The 18,389-nt window shown below is 42.2% G+C and overlaps 1 protein-coding gene across 4 annotated transcripts in view; it reads right to left on the bottom strand.

Moving 5' to 3' along the window:
• Positions 1-18,389, bottom strand: part of dlgap1b (discs, large (Drosophila) homolog-associated protein 1b) — a 260,605-nt gene that overhangs the window by 32,647 nt on the left and 209,569 nt on the right. For 3 of the 4 annotated variants that reach the window (XM_074621743.1, XM_074621746.1, XM_074621744.1), the window contains exons 7-9: positions 17,143-17,357; positions 11,526-11,697; positions 8,107-8,365 (exon numbers count right to left, since the gene is read on the bottom strand). In XM_074621743.1, the coding sequence (XP_074477844.1) occupies positions 8,107-8,365; positions 11,526-11,697; positions 17,143-17,357 (646 nt within the window). The remainder of the gene's footprint in view (positions 1-8,106; positions 8,366-11,525; positions 11,698-17,142; positions 17,358-18,389) is intronic. The other variant, XM_074621745.1, reaches the window with a different exon arrangement.

Here is an 18,389-nt window from a genome sequence, read left to right as displayed (position 1 = left end):
AGCACAGAAAATTACATTTTATTAATGTTTTTAAATGATCAATTATACTTTCATATATTATCATTTTCTCTTCGAAATCTGCACTGATAAGCATATAATTCTGGTGGTGAATAAATAATTTTTTAAAGGGACTATTTGTAAGAATAAGAAATTGGTTGTAACAGCGACACCTGTGGCCATTAAGTCAACGAAAGTCAGCGTCCTGTTGCTTGCGCTCGCCCGTGTGCATGCGCTACCTGAATGTGAGCGAGCTTCCGTCAAAACAGTGAGGCGACACACGTCAGCTAAAACCACAATATCACTCTATATTTCACCTGCTTGGCAGTAATGTTAGCTGACCAGACGAAGGTCTGGCTCAGCCTCCCGACCGCGGCCGGAAGAAACAGGGGAGACACCGGCACCCGGTCGGTAGACGATAACGTTTCTCCCTGCGTAGCCCCGTCACTTCACAAGACACGGGAAACCTCTGTTGGTCTGGAGGAGTTGCAGCATTTATTTCTGCACAAACGTCCACTGTATCCAGATTGATTTGTACGTGTAAGAAGTTACAAAAAGTCCCTTTAAATGTATTCATTTGTTTTTTCCTAAAATTGTCCAATTCTAAGATATTTAGTCTGACAAATAGAACCATATAGATTTAAAATCCTTTTAGTAGTGTGCATGTAATTCTAGTGTAAACTTTCATATCATTAAACCTGCCAGATTTACAGAAATATTATAGAGGACATGATTTGCACAATACTCTGGCATTAATACTGCATTTATAATATACATTTCAAGAAATATTCTTACATTTATATTTAACACACTTAATAGATCCCACTTTTCAGCATTTTCTATTTACTTATTTACACTGTGGTTATACTGTATACTGCACATATTTTTATATTGTGTTACATATTGTAGCATTATGTACATCATTTACAGTTTACATACTCCTTTATTTCTATCTCTCTTATATTTCTTTATGCTTATATATAAGAGCAACTGTAACGTCCCAATTTACCCCCTGCCGATGAGTAAAGTATTTTGGATTCTCACCCCCATATGGTAGCTGTAACCCTGCGTAATAAATAACGTATTGTCTGATATATCATCAGGAGTACTGCCAATGATAAATTAATCTGACTGCGTCTTTGCACTTGGGGGTGACGCTGCACTATAAATCAATTGCAAGTTGAAGTGCTTCTGGAACTCACTGAGTGAGCCAATCTAACTAAAACAGTTAAAACTACACTATGATATACTTTGTCTTTTTGATTCTTAGTACATTAAATACAGCTGGAGTGACTGTCTCACTCACTTTTAAACCCATATACATAAAAACTCTCCAGCCAACAGAAGATGTGATAATCTGCCACCTTGTGGTTTAGTAAAGCGAGATGTAGTTGAGCATTTTCATAGCCAGGGGGCAAAGATGTAGTGCAGGGTTGCCCCTTGTTATTGCATATAATGTTTATATTTAAGATTTATATTTAATTGTTTACAATGGGGATTGATGGGGTTATGGGGATCATTATGTAATTCCATGACATAAACACTTTGTATAACATGGATTTAGATCTGCATCTAATCCTCTTTTATCTTGTGTTGAACTTAATGAACAACAAATCAGCAGATAGATTACATGGCAACATGCAACTTGATTATTCATACAGGCATTGTTTACCTTCCTGACCTTGCTCTGAACTCATCACACTCTGTTAACAAACACGAGCAGATGGCCAAATCCACAGTAACTGACTGCAGCAGCACGGAGCAAAGATCAAGTGTTCTCAGGACCTAACGCTGCCTCAGGGGCCTTTCACCTGAAGTCCTCCTCAAACACACCTTCTCAAACCACACAGGGAGCCCTCCAGCAGCAATTTTCTTTGCTTTTATAACACCTGAATCATCCTGACATATGAAAAACAAATTCCAGGCTTGCTCTTGGAGATTTGCGTGGGCTGGTGAAGGTGTGAGGGGGGTTCTGGACGAATGCTGGATGAATGCTGGACTTGATCTTGATTCCAGCAGACTATAGTGGTCTGTATCCCTGCCATGTATATTTAGCACACTGGGAAATCCAAACATATATATATTTAATTCTCACACGCTCTCTCAGAACAGAAGTCTTGGAAAAGTGCCAGTGATGGCAGCGATTGTTGTTAATTGGGTCAAGCTGTCTGGTAGTTGTACATCCACCCACTCACACAGCTACTGTAAGAAGAAAGGGCAGAGGTGCAGTGCTGTGCTACACTGAGCCCCTGGGGGCAGTGTTGTACAGGCTTTCCTTTAGCATACTGTACTGTAGATAGAGCTGGGAATACACAGGAGCCCCATGTGATGTCAGTACAGTAAAGCTGGCAAACATTGATTTTACAAGGTTACTGTTCCAGACTGACAAGAGCATATTGAGGTTTAGTAACGCAATATGTCTGAAATTCATTAGGGAATATAAAAAAACAAAAAGGATCCTGTTCTTAAGAACAGCTCCTAATGTGATGAACCTAATACTAACAGTAATTGTGGTGTGGATGGATGGATAGATGGATATGTTAGATAATATATTAGATGTTTTAACTCATTGCAAGATACGTGTTGAATGTTCATACACACACACACACACTGTTGGGTCTTTTTGCATGTCCACTGAATGTGGTAATAAAGCTACTTTACGTTGCCTCATAAAACGGTTTGTATGATATCTTACAAAAAGTTATTCCTAATTTTTCTACGAAGGTCCAGCAATATGTGACGCAAATGTCAATTTCCGCTCCAGTCTCTTCAAAATAAACTTCTTGTTAAGTTTAGGCAACAAAACTACTTGTTTAGGTTTAGGAAAACATTGTGGTTTGGGTTAAAATAACACCGGAAGTGGCGTAACTTAAGTACAGAAGTTACGTGACAAATATATCAACGTTGACTTCTGGTTTCACACAGGCCACGAACACCGGTCTCCTGGGCGGAAATCCTGGTGTTTTTCGACCCACCCATCCACCCAGACTTCCTTCCTACGCAGCGTTTGTCACTCTTTATACTTCCTGGTTCACAACTAAATGGATTACATATATATATATATATATGAATTATAGTGCATTACCTTTCATTGGTATAGCTATGAACGGTGTATGAGAACTGCATGCATAAAGCAATGTTGAGTTTTGCCTGTGTAATCAGCATTAGAACCAGGACATCTGAAATGATATACAACATAACTTTGATATGCCTTAGGTGTGGGATCTTAAGTGGATATGAAATACAGTATGAAGTCTTCTTGTAGTCTTATTGTTATGAACTTGACCTTTTTAGTTGGATTCGTCCTCACTGTTGCTAACACTGCTTCCTGTTCCTCATGATGGTTTTAAAGGTTTGAAACTGAACCATGTCTTTTTTGGAAGATTTTGAATCATTATTCATGAGCTTCAGCTACACAACAAATGGAAAAGTGTGCCCAGAGCTGCGTCAGAAAACTAAACGAAGAGGTGGTATTCCAGTGAGTGTTTGACAAGACCATCAGCAAAATGAGCCACAAGCCTCAAATGCTTACTTAAGGAATGCTTTATTGAGCGCAACGCCTCTGTTCGGAGCCGTAGGAAGTTCACAGCCATTAAATTAAACATTGTCCTGTAGCCTATTACAGGAGCTAGGGGAGGAAAGCCACTCTTTTCAACCAATCCCTCAGCACCACTGAAAAATAGATGCTGGGAAAATGAGGCTGGATAATTGACAGCAGGGTCAGTGAGCCAGAGAAACCGAGGGTGAGAGGAAGAGAAACAGAATCTATGGCACATTTCCCAGACTTAAGATCTGTGTGTATACTCTTTCTAATTGAAGGTCAGTTCGTCTTCCAAGTGAAACAACAGGTTGATTTACCCACACACCTAAATGCTGTAGTGAAAAGGCAGGGGATGTAGCTGCAAGAGGCCAAGGAAGGGAAAGACAAAGCAGAGTGAAGAGGTGATGAATATGTTAACTGGAGACGACGCGGCGTGGAGGAGCCAGGGCTTAGAGGCAGTAAAATCCTCACATTAACCGATTGCTATGGATTTTCCCAAGCTGTAAAAGAGGATCTGCTCCAGATTTTGTTAAACTGATCCAAAGGAGCTGATGTCTAGGCCAACATGTCTGTCCGATGCAGTAGTAAAAATGTGTGTGTGACTGTGTGTGCACGGTTTGAGTGTGCGTCGAGGAAGGCGATAGCAGCCACAGCCACTTGACGTTCAAAGAGAAGAGATCAAAGGACAGCCCCTTACTTCAGTCTCCTTCCTCCGGATTAAAACGATCATCAATAATAATGGGCTGGAGCGACGCAGTGGGCAAACCGGCGAGCGGAAGCTGATAGGTCTCTCACCTGTCGGTGTGTGTGTGTGTGCACGTGTGTGATATCTTGGTGGTTTGCCGCAGGGACAAGTGGGAGCGGAAACCGTAAGCGCGGGGTTGTTTTTCTGGAACGGCTGTCCTTTTGAAACATCATGCAATATTCACCACAACAACATCTTCACTTCTCACTTTGAGCTCCCAGAAGGTTCCCTGTGAAAGGTATGAATGCATGTGTGTGTATACGTGTTTGTGTGTCTGCATGCCTGCATCATGGTGGAACAGCAGAAACAAGCTGTCACTGTTTACTTGGCAGGCACTCACTGCACCATCGGTTATGTCAAGGCTAGTATATACTGTATATGTCAGAGCAAAGAAAAAGAATGTTTCAAATGTCTGTAATAAATTATATAATGCAAGCCTATACAGAAGAGCTAGTTTTTTTCAAGGCTGTCAGTCAGTTCTTCTGACTATTACTGCACCTTCTAGCATTTATCTACCTTAAATGACTTTAGCCGGCTGATGGGATCAATGTCTCTTTGTAAAATCTCAGTAAAGGCCCAAACACACCAAGACAACATCGAAAAACTAGCGGTGATGAAGGCCGACAGTTGCGTCGCCTTTGTCTCGGCCAACAAGTTGCATTTGAACACACTGTAAAGACTACAGCTGACGGCCAGTTAGCACGAACGTTCTGCGCCTGCGTGAGAGGAAATAAGTCTCTACACCAGCAGGTGGCGGTAGTCTGTATTCATCATTCAAAAGGGAAACTGAAAAACCAGGACAGCGGATATACAAGCTGTTATTATGATACGTACATGAAACAAAGCAGCCTTTTTTCAACCACTTTCACACCACTCTCACTCACCACTTAGCTTCATTCCAGATGGTCATGTCGTTGTGAAAATATCTTTGTATTGGAATGTTCAGATGAAAAATGAAAAGAGCCTTCCGTTTGCGCCCTCTTGACTTTGTTTGCTTGCTTTCCTCACTTCCGTTTCTCTTCTTGTGCATTGACTCGCTTAAGCTGAACAGCCAATCAGAGTGATTTCGCCCACCGACGATTCAAAATGCTGAATCGGCCGAAAAACCTCAGACACGGACAATGTAGAGCCAACAGTGCGGGACACACCGCAAAAACTAGGCCGATGGACGCTGACCGACGGCCCCAAACGTTCCAACGGCCGACCGTCGGCTTGGTGTGTCAGGGCCTTTATACTCATGACTTGTTGGTGTGAACACAGTGTGCAAAACACCCAATGACAATAGAGGGACTAGGGGGTCCCTGCACTCACAATCCAAATAGCTACACAACAACACCACACAATTAAACATTTTATATGCCGTGTGTTTAGTGAGAAAAGGACAGTTCAAGCACTGTTTCTATTCTTTCCTTAGGATAAATAAGGACTTCTATATTATTGCATAATGAAATGGTTAAACCATATGCAAAATGTATACATCTTCTTCCTTATGCAAGAAGCTCCCTTTTTTACACTGTTGCCCTGTCTGCAATCCATAAATAAATCATATCATATGTGTATTGGATGAAAATGAGGCTTCAAATATGCAGAAGAAGAGCCGGACTAATTAGCTTAAATTTATAGTTTGCATTAATCTGTGAGGACGGCAGCACTTTATGTCCATACTAGCAGTTGCAGCACGAGCTAGGTACAGTATACATTGGCTGCCTGCTCACTGCCAGTCACATTTTCTGTGCTGCTCCTCACCTTTACACATCTCCAAAAACCTTACGTTACAGATACATATAAAATAATCAGCTTGATATTTGAAATCCCCCCAAAAATCTGATTTCCAAGAAGTGTTAATTAATGTTTAGTGGTGTTAATTAAAGGGTCCGAGACCAACTGCGATCTCTGTGTGTAAAAGTCAGAAAACGGTAGTTATGTTAACTCCCACATGACATGAACGTGGCGGTAGTGCACGTGTGAAGAGAGTGCGATTTTTTCCCTTCTCCCTCCTTCTAATCTCCCTCTCTTCCTCTCCTCTTCCATCACAGCCGTTCCCCGGGAGGAGAAAAAGGAGAGGTAGCTAATTAATTACAGTGACTGACGACTCGGCGGTGAAGATCTAAGGAGGTGATGAATTGTGCCGTAGTACAACGATGACAGTAATCTGAGGCAATCCATACCTTCACTACCAACCGCTGTGAACTGCTCTCCACATCGCCTCATAATGTATCACTCCAACCCACTCTCCCTGTCACGTTAGTTTGAGCCTCAGTTGCAGCCGAGTCTGAGACACAATAAGGTCGGCAGCAAATGAAGGTCGAGGGTCGCAAGAAGATGTCGACAGAGAGCTATGCAAGCCAGACAGATGATTGCTCTCAATTGGAAGCAGCGGCGTAATGTTGGATTATCAGTGACCACACAGCACTAATATCCCTTCTCTGTACGTCCATTCATCATGTGACAAACTCAGGTGCCAAAAATGGGAGTTCATTAAAATCGCCAACAGCTGTGGGGCTACTGCTGTAGACGTGCACGCTACATAACACACCTCTGCTCTGCCACTTTTTTACCCAAGAAGGGTTTAAAAGGTGTTATCTTTACATAATCTGCACATGATTACAGATCAAGACACCTACGACGCGTGTGAGAGACACAAGACAGCGGGTAGAAAGAGAAAGAGCAGCAGTGTATGTAGCATTACAGAGTAGCTGTCTGGATTGAAAACCAGAGTTTAGTCCCTACAACACCTCAGCTGATAGATGGTCTTCATTATCTCTTCCCTCCTCAGGGGAAGGAGCTCCAAATGTCCTTCCCTTGATCTTATCAGTCTTCTTTTATAGATCAATAACTTCCACCACACACTAGAACAATCAACTGAATCCTCTATTGCCCCTAATTGTGTTGTTACACTGAATTGTCAATAGATGTGAAAGGATAAAAATACTGTGATGCAACTTCATAATTTCAGTAACTAGGGAAATAAATGATAGTTTTAGAAGAGGTCAGTTGCAGCAATTAAATAAATGTTTGCTCAGAATCAATTTCAAGCCTGTTGAATTGATTGAACTAGTTTTGCCATTCTTCCAATTTGCAGTAAACGTTTTTGATTAGCTGACAGTAACCTTGTCGGCTAGGTTTGTGGAAATGCGGTCTTTTAATTGGCATAATTAAAAAAGAAATGGAGGAGAAAGCCAGTGTGCGTCATGCGACGGTGACTCAACATGCACAATGTAAGGGGATGACGTTTTGGGTTTTTGCAGTGGGAAACATAGAAGCACCCAGTGCTGGGTGCCAGCACCACTCAGCATCAATACTGCATGCAGTAATGCTGGAAAGCCAAGCGCTCCAGACCATGAGGCACACAAGAGGGCTAAAATAAGACCCAGCAGCCAGTGAGCTTTACAGCTCCAATAAGCTCTTATGTGGGGAAAAAACAGTTCTGCATTCATCATATTGTATCTGAGAAGGAAAGTGGGTCAGATGGATAATAATGCAGAGGGTTTGGGTCTGCGTTTGCAAAGTGAAACTACTCCCCGGTCAGCTCACCAAGGTAACTCTTTCCTGTATGAAAAATACTGACTGGTTTTCGACAGAAGAGATTTAGAAATTTGATTTGAATCTTTATACAAGGATGAATCTCTCTCTGTGCTAACTGCAGTAATTATTCATTTATGTTTGTTTCCGTTACTAAACACATGCTGCACATACAGCACATCTATAATAAATTACTTTCTATGCACACGTATCAATTTATAATGCGCTATGGATTATGTATGTTCACACATGTTCACGAGGACATGAGTCGGTGTGTGTTGAGTGCATGTTCCACACCGACCTGTGCTGCTCTGGATGGTTCTGACGGTGGTGGTGTTGCGCGGTGGTGAGTTGGTCCTCCTGATGCCCGCCGCCATGCCACGCGCCTCCTCCTCTTCCTGCGAGCAGCCTTTCTCTATGGCACGCACGTAGCTGTGGCTCCGCATGCGGAAGCAGCCGGGCATGGGCAGGTCCAGGGCATCCACCGCCTGCGACTCCATTTCACTGAACACTGACTCACACACGGCCTCGATCTGCCCGTTCACCTCCACCTCGCTCACCTGTGAGAGAGGGGACACATGCATACATACAGTAGGTGCACGCAAAACACACACACACACACACACAGGAGCGTACAGGGGGAAAAATACAAATGAAAAATAAAGATGCACAGGCGCACCCCAGCGTAGTGCAAGAAGACAAAGAAGAAGGGACAATATATTACAGAAGCAGAAGCCAGGGATGCTGCAAGACTCAATGTTACAGATCTATTTCACTGATTAAAGCTTCAGTCGGCAGGAGTTTTATGTGCAAACACACTTAAATTACAAATTGGGTACTCCAATAGAAGACAGTGTTCCAGTGTTCGCATAATTTGAGGCAGGTTGATTCATCATATTTGCCATAAATAAATCCTGTTGTTTGATACCGATACTTCTCTGCTCATGGAGAAATAAGAAAAGTATGATTTGTCTTTTAAACAAAAGCACGAAAGAACGTTCTTTTGATTCAAATCCATTAAGAAAAAGCAATCAGAATATGAATTTGCAGTGAACAATGTTGTCAGACTAACCGTTAAGCATCACAGACTAGTCGAGCTGTTAAACATCAGCGTACAGTATTTTTGTTCAAATGGGTCAAACATTTGCCTCCACACAGCCTTGTGAAGCTTTAAAGCATACATAGAAATTTGCATATAGATAAAAACAAGGAATGTATTCTAGAAAAAGAAAAGAAGGTCCAAGGAGTGCAGAGAGGGAGGAATCACTGTAGGATACGACTTCAAAGAGCCGTACCACAGAGTGAAATACTACAAGTGTTGTTATTAAAGGTGAGCATTAGGAAGTGTCAAAGCTAGGACTACTGGGAGTTGAGGTGTGACTCGAGGAAATCTAACTACAGCTAGTGCAGTTTGGGATTCAAAACAGGGTCTAAAGAAAGAAAGACTGGTGAGATGGGTGTGTGTTACAGATCGGGTTGTGTTAGGGCAGATAACAAGAAGCTCCATTTCATTCCTTAAAGTCGCCCTAGTTCAACTGGTCCAGTGATTCTCAAACTTTTTCTGTCATTGGAGGAAGAAATATTTTCACTTTATATCTTTATATTTACATATTTTTCAGTCATTAGTCCTAGTATGTTAAATAGGTTGGTAGGATGAGGGTTAAACTTTATCGAACCACTTTTCTTATTGACGTGACTGGGATGAAATTAGAGCTCACCTGAATGCTTCGACCGTTGCCGTGGTAATCGACCTCCAAATCAGTATTCGAAAGCTTTCTTTTTAATATATGTATGTTATAATAAAGTATAAATCCCCGAATAGACCAAGAAAGAAGGAATAATCCCACAACAATATTAATTATTCACATTCAAGATTAAATATTATTAGTTATTCTTAGACGGATATCGCTGTTTGTTATGTGTAGAGGTGCGTGTGTGGACAGTAGTGCGTAAGCGGCACTGACCCAGGCACTGAAACGGGGTAGATGGAAACAGACAGACAGAAGAACATGTTAGCCGCCACACCGCGAAGCTTCAAATACCTTCGAATATTTTTCCCACCAAATATTTGAAGCCCAAAAAATGGTATTCGGGACATTACCGAGATGTAATGCTTCTAAATGTCTTCTTAATTTGTTGGGTCTCATACTGTCAGCAGCCAGAGTTTTCAGACATAAAATACACACTGGTCTCTCCTCGTCTCCCACCACCGTCATTATTATTTATAATTGTATGAATGTAATTACGGTGGTGTTGGATTGCTGCTAGACTGTGTGTTTCAGAGAGAGAAGGGAAGAGAAAGAGGAAGGTAAGCTAATGTTTCTCTAAGTTCAATATCAAAATAATTAGAATGTCAATGTTATGAATGAAGCTTCAAACCACTCGGTGCAGCCCTACTTTGTCATATTTCCTTTTGATTACCGTCAGATGAGCATGTTGTTTAGTTCGTCTCTGAAGCATCATCTGTTTTTCTTTTTGTCCCGGTCTGTGTGAATGAACACCATCACTACCATGGATGTATAAAGAGATGATTTGTTTATTTTTCCGCCGTGAAAAAGAATTAATTTCTTTTGAATTCATCAAAACATGAATTGCGCAACCCATTTTCTCCCGGTCACGTGCCCCACAGTTTGAGAACCACTGAGCTAGTCCAAAACCATAGAGCAAATCACAGGAATGGGATGTGGCTATAGGGACTAGTGTTTGGTTTTGTCAGTGAAGAGAGTGCACAGTCAGACAAGTGTGAGTATAAACTGTAGAGCTTGGAGTCAGAAAGGTTCATGGACCTCGATTCAATCCACTGATGTTACGATTTGTGTGTCACTTCACACTCTATGTGCACACATGTCAAATATGAGCGTGAGTGAGTGAGATAGCGAGCCTACCAGCACCTCTTTTATTCAGTGGCATTTTAGCAGATGCCAGGTCCAGTGTGTCACCCTCCTCTGGGCCTGCTCCATGCCAGGACTTGAATGGTCGTCTCAAGGGTCCGCCATTCTGCCAACGAGGCAAAGTGTCGCCCCTGGGCTTTGGAGGGGAGTACATATCCCCGTTACCCCAGGCGAAAAGGTAAGCTAAGCTCCCCCGTCACTCCGAATAAAGAGTATGAAGCTGTGCTCAAAATCCAAAATGACTAACATCTTATTTTGCAGCAGCCGTGACAATAACAGACCTCCACTGTTGAGTGCTTCCTGGCCAATTCTTCAATATTTTCAATAACTATCAAATCAAGGCAAATGCCAATCATCCTTTGGAACAAATCCCGATTTCAATTATTCCCCAAATTCGTATGGCTGCATGTTAATTCTTGTTTTTCATCTCTTACACAGCAGATGCCAAATTGAAGAGAACATTTTTAGCCTGTCATTTTGCATCACAAAGTATGCCGAGGCAGAAGGAGCATATTAGGGTAAAGTAGGGGATTGGGGGGTGGGGAGGGGGTGTTCTGCATTTCCTCCTGTTTAATTAGCCAATCTGAATATGCCTGTAATCATCTGAGCTCCGGAAAACAGCGCGCAGACGTATACACTAATTGGGAGATTGGGGGTTTTCGTACCGTTCATACTTTGCCGGATGGTGACCTGATTGTTAATTCAGGCCTTAGGACGGCTACGGATGGGATTTCCTCCCCCCTGCACGACCTTATTGGACATAGCAGTGGAGGTACGGGGGGTGTGAGCTCTGACGGCCGAGAGGCACGAGCCTCTGGGTGCCACTAACCTGGCTGATGGTGCTCATGGCTCTCATGTAGCTCTCGTTTCGTGAGCGGAATTTAGGCGAGGCCAGCAGCCCTGCCGGGTCCAAGCTGTCCAGACTCCTATTGATGGAAACCTCACTCACCGCCCGCAGGTAGCTGTGACTCCGGATCTGCAGCTTGGGCGAATGCTCGATCCTGCCACGGGAGAAGGAAGGAGAGAAAAGAGGAGGGTCAAAGCAGAGTAAAAAGAGCTTGGTAAAAGGGTGAGGAACAAAGCGAGATAGAGGCGGAAAAGGAGAAACAGAGGGAGAGATAAAGCGATGAAAAGAGCGGTATTTGCAAAGTACTCGGGGGTGTGTGTATGAACCCAAAGATACGGATCAATCCACAATTGCTTCAGGAGACACCCTTATCTAATCAACAAGCGCAGTAGTATTGAGAAACAGTAGCTTAGGTAGTCTGTCCTTGAAGCACCTTGTACGCACGCTCTAAACCACTTAGCGGTGAGAACACTCATACATATGTTAGAAGAGGAACTGTGTGTGTATCTGTGAGGTATACTTACGACTTTCACATCAATACAAATATAACACAGACACACAATTACTGCAAAAATACACACACACATGCACAAACACACATCCCCCATCTCCAAGGAAGATGAATAGGTGTCTCATTAGCTCTCACCTGCCTCCAATCTGATCGCTCAGCATGCATCACGCCTATGCGCACGTGTTTGTGTGTACATGTGAAAAAAGTGTGTCTGTGTGTAGGTTGTGCAGCAGTCGGATGCCAGCTAAACAATTCATTAATCAGGGGAAATGAAACCTAAAAAGCTGACTCGCTTTTCCTCTTGATGAACATCGTGACCCAGTAAACCAACTTCCAGAAAACAAAGTGCACAGAGAGACATTATTAGAGCGACTATTCTCAAATCGATTGTGAGGAGTACGATCCAATATCCCCTTTATATCACACTGTCTCTTATGTTCACTTGTGAGTGTATAAAAAATGTACTCACAGACACAAATGCTGTACACACGTACACACACAACTCTTATGTCTCTCTGCCTCCAGGTCAGGTCTGCTTTAATTATGTATTTCCTCCTTAAAATAGAGCGTGGTTACCACAGCAAAGCAAACTAGATTACTCATTCTTGAATGGAAGAATTGAGGGGAGAGGACAGTGGAGAGAAACGGGGTAATAGAAGAGCGGATGAGCTATTGACATGGGAATAAAGGTGATGGTTTTGGTTACTAAACCTAAAATGCATCTCCATGTAGCCAAACCGTCCTCCAGGCTTTTAAATATTAAGCAGAATCTACTGAAAGCTACTATATCAAAGTATTCAGTGGTTGCTCACGCTTGCCAGTTCATTTTATGACAGTTAATTATTTTTTAATCTGAGGTTTCCCATCAAAGTGGTCCGTAGTGACACTGTGCTTTAATCAGTGGGCATCTCCGGGGTCTGAGAAGTGAAGCCAGTGCTGAAGTGCCTTAAACTTGCATTCTTTCTAATAGCCAGCAGGGGGCGACTCCTCTGGTTGCAAAAATAAATCTGATTGTCCCTACCTCTCACTTGATTTATTACGTCAGTAAACATTGTAAACATGAGTTTATGGTCTCAATCGCTAGTTTCAAGTCTTCTTCAATACAGCATGATGTTCATTTAGTAAATTATGGTCCCATTTAGAGTCAAATAGACGATAAAGCAGGGGATCCTTTAGGGCGTGGCTACCTTGTGATTGACGGGTCGCTACCACGGCGTTGTCCGGTCTGGGAGTTGTCCGTGTTTTCGTTTTACAACTTTAACCCTTTCACAGTGTGTTTTCAGTTCATGAAAGTTAACATTAACATTTGTGGTCACCTGAAAACGTCTTGTTCAGTGTTCGGTTGTACTTAGCTCCACCCTCTCGTGTCACTTCTGGTTGAAAAAACAACAACATGGCGACGGCCAAATACCAAGTTGGTAACAGCGAAAATGCTGAACTTGAGGCTTCAAAACGGCAGTCCACAAACCAATGAGTGACGTCACGATGACTACGTTCACTTCTTATATACGGTCTGTGGCTTTAATGCACAGTTTTTCCACAATATTTAAAATTTCCTTGCTGGGGCTCCATACTCTTACTTAAAAACATTTAAACCCAAGAAAAGAAATCTAATTGTACACGTCAAACCTCAGCGAGTGGTATGAATCATCCATCATCATATCAGCTGCCTGTAGTCTGTGACTGTACATGGTGCACAGAGAATCTACCCCACACCATTATCTCCATCCACATCTCCTGATTTCCCTGTGGGGCTGATTATCGGCAGAACCAATGATGTCTTTTGTGGCAACTTGAATGGCAGACCCAGTCTGTAATCAGTACCACCTAAGGGGGGGAAGTTCAGCCTGTCCCAGGGTGTCCCGCTATCGAACAAGTGACATTAATGAACACATGTTCCTCGCTGCCAGTCAAGGATCAGGGCTGGCTTAAGCCGTCTCTTGATTTCTTTTTGCATTAGCGAGTGCTCATGTACTCCTGGATCTATTTTTTTCTTCTTCTCCATCAGCTCCCTTTGTCTCCTTGCTTGCTTCGCCTCATCTTTCCTGTCAGTATGTTCCTCCTGCTTCCTCATTTGAGAAGTTTTCTCTGTTCTCCCTATCCTCCATTTGCTTTTACCTTCTCCTCTTAGTCACTGCCTGAATAAAAGTCTTCAGAGTGATGACTGCGGTAGGAGGGACAGAAAGACGGAGATGTGATTACTGCAACCCATTATTCAGGATGTCTGTTCTCGCTGAGACATAAAAAAATAAACATGATAAAATCTAGGCCAGGAATAAATTAATTTGCGGCAAAAAGAAAGACGACTGTTAGTGACAGAGGGAGACAAGAAAGGATGCCATTTTCTCCTGAGCTTGTTTGTCAGCCAGGAATAATCCCAGCTGTTTAAATGCATGCGTTATCTGTGCGCTGCGTGTTTTAATAAAGGAGGAAGGTTACTGTTGGGGTGAGAGTAAACAAACCCCACAACTTCTCAGGAGCAAATTCTTTACTAGTCAAGGACTCAATGGTCAGAGAATGGGCTCGGAAACATATGGAACAACAAAGCTGTTTATTGAATCATTGCGGAGTGTAACACAGACTGGTGCCAGCTCCCAAAAGCACAGTGTGAAAACAAGACGTCAGCTGCTCCCTCCTCGTTTTCTATCTCCAACGTGCAGCTCTGCAGCTTGGTTTGTTCCACTGGGTTCCATCAGATGATGATGGCATTCCCCGGGCCGAATTCAAGTCATTAGTGGGCCCCAAGCTGCGCCACTTGCACTTACATAAGGTTGTGTGCGTGCGCGCTTGTGTTTGTGCAACCAGTAACAATGACTGAGCACCCACTGGTGTTCTTCTCATCTCTGTATATTACATAGCTAATCAGTCACAGCCCCATGCTGCAACATAACACTTGTGTCCCCAATTCATTCAGCGTTTTAAGGCAGTATGATTTTTATATGGGAATAAGTTAATATTATATAAATTAATTAATTAAATTATATAGTCACGTCCAGTAATGAAATTAGTGAAGGGACATATACTATTATAATACATTAAAGGACATTTCTGGTTTATTACAACTTGTGTCTTTTTAGATTTAGCCATCATTTTATCACTTTATTTTGAGGTGAAACCAGAGACTGTATATAAGAAGTGGACGTCACCGGGACGTCACCCATTAGTTTGTGGACTGCGGTTTGGAAGCCTCGAGTTCGTCATTTTGGCAGTTGCCATGTTGGTTTTTGACCGTCACCATCTTGTTTTTTTTCAACCAGAAGTGACACGAGAGGATGGATCTAAGTACAACCGAATACTAAATAAGGCATTTTTAGCTGAAAACACACTGTGAAAGGGTTAAAGTTGTAAGACAAAAACACAGAAATCTCCCAGACCGGACAACGCCTTGGTAGAGACCTGTCAACCAAAAGGTAGCCACGCTCTAAAGCATACCCTGCTTTATGGTCTATTTGACTCTAAATGGGACCATAATACACTAAATGAATATCGTATTGTATTGAAGAAGACTTGAAACTAGCGATTGAGACCATAAAGTCATGTTTACAATGTTTACTGAGGTAATAAATCAAGTGACAACTTCTATACAATCAGACTTCTTTTTGCAACCAGAGGAGTCGCCCCCTGCTGGCTATTAGAAAGAATGGGAGTTTAAGGCACTTCTTCATTGGCTTCACTTCTCAGAACCAGAGGCTGTCGCCTGGGTAAAAACAAAAGCGAGCACACCTCAGATCTCGATAATAATCCCTCATTGCACAAAAAATGTGTGCACGATTACAATTAATTTATTATGTATTACATTCCTATAGTCTATTCCTTCAGAAAGAGTTTGACTTATGTGGACTTGATTGTGGACAATGTTGTCAGCTTGATGGGTTTCAAAACCTTACTAAGTCTGAAATCTTCTCGATGGAGTCAAATATTGGTGAATACTTTATGAGCTTGCGGTGTCAAAAAAATATGCGGCTGAGCAGAGAATGTCTTCTGCAACAAGGAACAGCTCCATGAAAATCTTTAAATGATGAAGCTCAGCTTTTAGCTTCAGATCTTTCAAAAAGAAAGAGAAAATATCTCTTGCATGTTCTCCATCCAGAATGCATTTTTGAAGAGACTTCAGTACATCAACAGACATCATGTATTTTCAATTAAGGCTCAGTCTGTTCAGTCTGTTTGTGTCACTGTAGAGCTACAGAGGGCAGCTATGAAGATAGGAGTGTGTGTCTGAGTTGTAAACACAGAACAGGTAATTAAGCTGTGGCCACTGAGAGTCAGAGTCATAAGCCAGACTGCTGCCAGGCAGCAACCGACCGCCTTCATCTCCTTCTGTTTGTCGACTTCTCTCTTTTCCTTTCATATCGCCCGTCTGTTTCACTGAAACTGCACAGTATGACTGCAGTGAACACTTGAACATAATGTTCCGAAGCATGTACTTTAGACACACTCAAACATAATGTACAGGCAGGCTTTTACACCAAACACGAACACACATCAATCCTGAAATGATTAGTCATGTAAGTGATTAGGTAGATGACAGAAAATTAATCAACAACACTTTTGCAAATTGATTAATCGTTCGTCATTTTCAAGCAAAAATGGCAAACATGAACTAGTTTGAGTTTCTCAAATATGAGGATTTGCTGTTTTATATGATTGTAAATTTAATATTTTTGTATTTTGGTTGGAAAGAAAAAAAGCAGTTTGATGTTCTCACCTTAGGCGCTGTGAAATCAAAAAATATTTAACATATTTAATACATGATATTGAATAAATAATTTCCTTACAAACATTTAAAATATTTAAAACAAAATAAAAAGACCTATCTTTTTAATCTGGTGTTTAATGTGGAGGTATGTCAAAGCCTTAGCTTTTAAGTTTTCATCATTTTATTGTTTTATTGTTGTAATTTTCAGTTGAGCAAATTGTATCTATTGTCCACTTTTTGTTGTTTTTGTCTGTGTTGTTTTAATCTTGCTACGTGAAGCACTTTGAGCTGCGTGGTTGATGAAAGGTGTTACATAAATAAAGTTGAGTTGAGTGAACAGAATAATCGATCATGAAAATAAGCGTTTCAGCTCTAACACACACACTTACTTGAGTGTGGTCATCTCTGTGAGTGACGGCTGTGTGGCCTTCAGGTAGCTGGCCCGTCGTGCCTGGACCTTGGGCGAGGGTTTGGGGCTGCAGTCCGAGTCGCCGCTGTCTTCCTCTGCCATGGCCTTGATGTAGCTGCCGCTGCGCATCCGCCGACACGGGATCTCGTCATCCTTCCCCAGCGGAGAGAAACCGCTCCAGTCATCCTGAGGCACCTGTGGAGATGAGGTGAGATAAGGTAAAGAGGGAGCGAACACAGGTCACCCTCCAGACATGAGAGCTCATACAGATGAGTAAAAACGAGGCTGCAGCATTTTCTACCCTGATATAAATACCTGTATCACACAGTGCACTTAAAAGATTCAATAGTAGCTGTATCAATGCAGGGTCCGGCTCGATCATACCATGAGTTTGTAAGTGCCGGAGGCCTTCTTTTGTCTTTCCTGTGATGCATGCGGCATATCAAAAGCAGGGAATTAATTGTTTTGACCAAACGTTGCAGTAAACTGGCCTCTGTCTGCTCTCCTGACTTTTCACACACACTAACGAAGGTAAAAAATAAAAGGAGGCAAAGCCATCTCCCATCTCTAATCTAAAAGAGAGAGAGTCAAAGACAGCAGACATGGAGAGAGGGAGGGAAAACAAAGGGGGTTTTGTTCAGCAGAACCACTGCAGTCCCAATGTGAGTGGCTGTTAGGGCACCAGCTCTGAAGTGAAAGAAATGAGATACAGAGCGAGAATCATTCAACAGACTGGTGCGTAACTAGGAAACCAAGCTGACTTTGATGTCAGAGGCAACTACAGACGGTGCTAACACCTTGGGAAAGACCGGGACTGTGATGATGTCAAAGGAACTTATTGTTTTTGAGGAAAAAGTCATTAAAAACTAATTGAAGTCATGCTTTTTAATCCTCACAGTATAGTGCAGCATATTTAAAATGTTCTGCAAGTGTTGCACAAGTGCATGAAAAGGTTCGGCATTAATTCAAGTGTGCGCATGTGAGTAGGAACATTAAATACGGATTACAGGATTCAGTCCCAGCAGGTGAAGCAAATAGCACACTCTTGTTTTAAGGATTCAAGAAACGTCTGCAGTCTAACTTGTCAGCCTTGAAAGCCACTTTTTCCCTTTCCGTCTCCCTTTCAAGAGAAAAAAAAGAAAAAAAAAGCGATGGGTCTTTTAGGCTGGGAGAAATGTTGCCGTGCTGCAGCGACAACATCCTTCCTTGATCTGCTCGCTCGGTTTT

Source organism: Sebastes fasciatus, chromosome 21 (assembly GCF_043250625.1).
Source record: "Sebastes fasciatus isolate fSebFas1 chromosome 21, fSebFas1.pri, whole genome shotgun sequence".
Classification (NCBI taxonomy): Eukaryota; Metazoa; Chordata; class Actinopteri; order Perciformes; family Sebastidae; genus Sebastes; species Sebastes fasciatus.
Note: the sequence above shows the minus strand (reverse complement) of the source record. Positions and strands in the feature narration are given on the sequence as shown.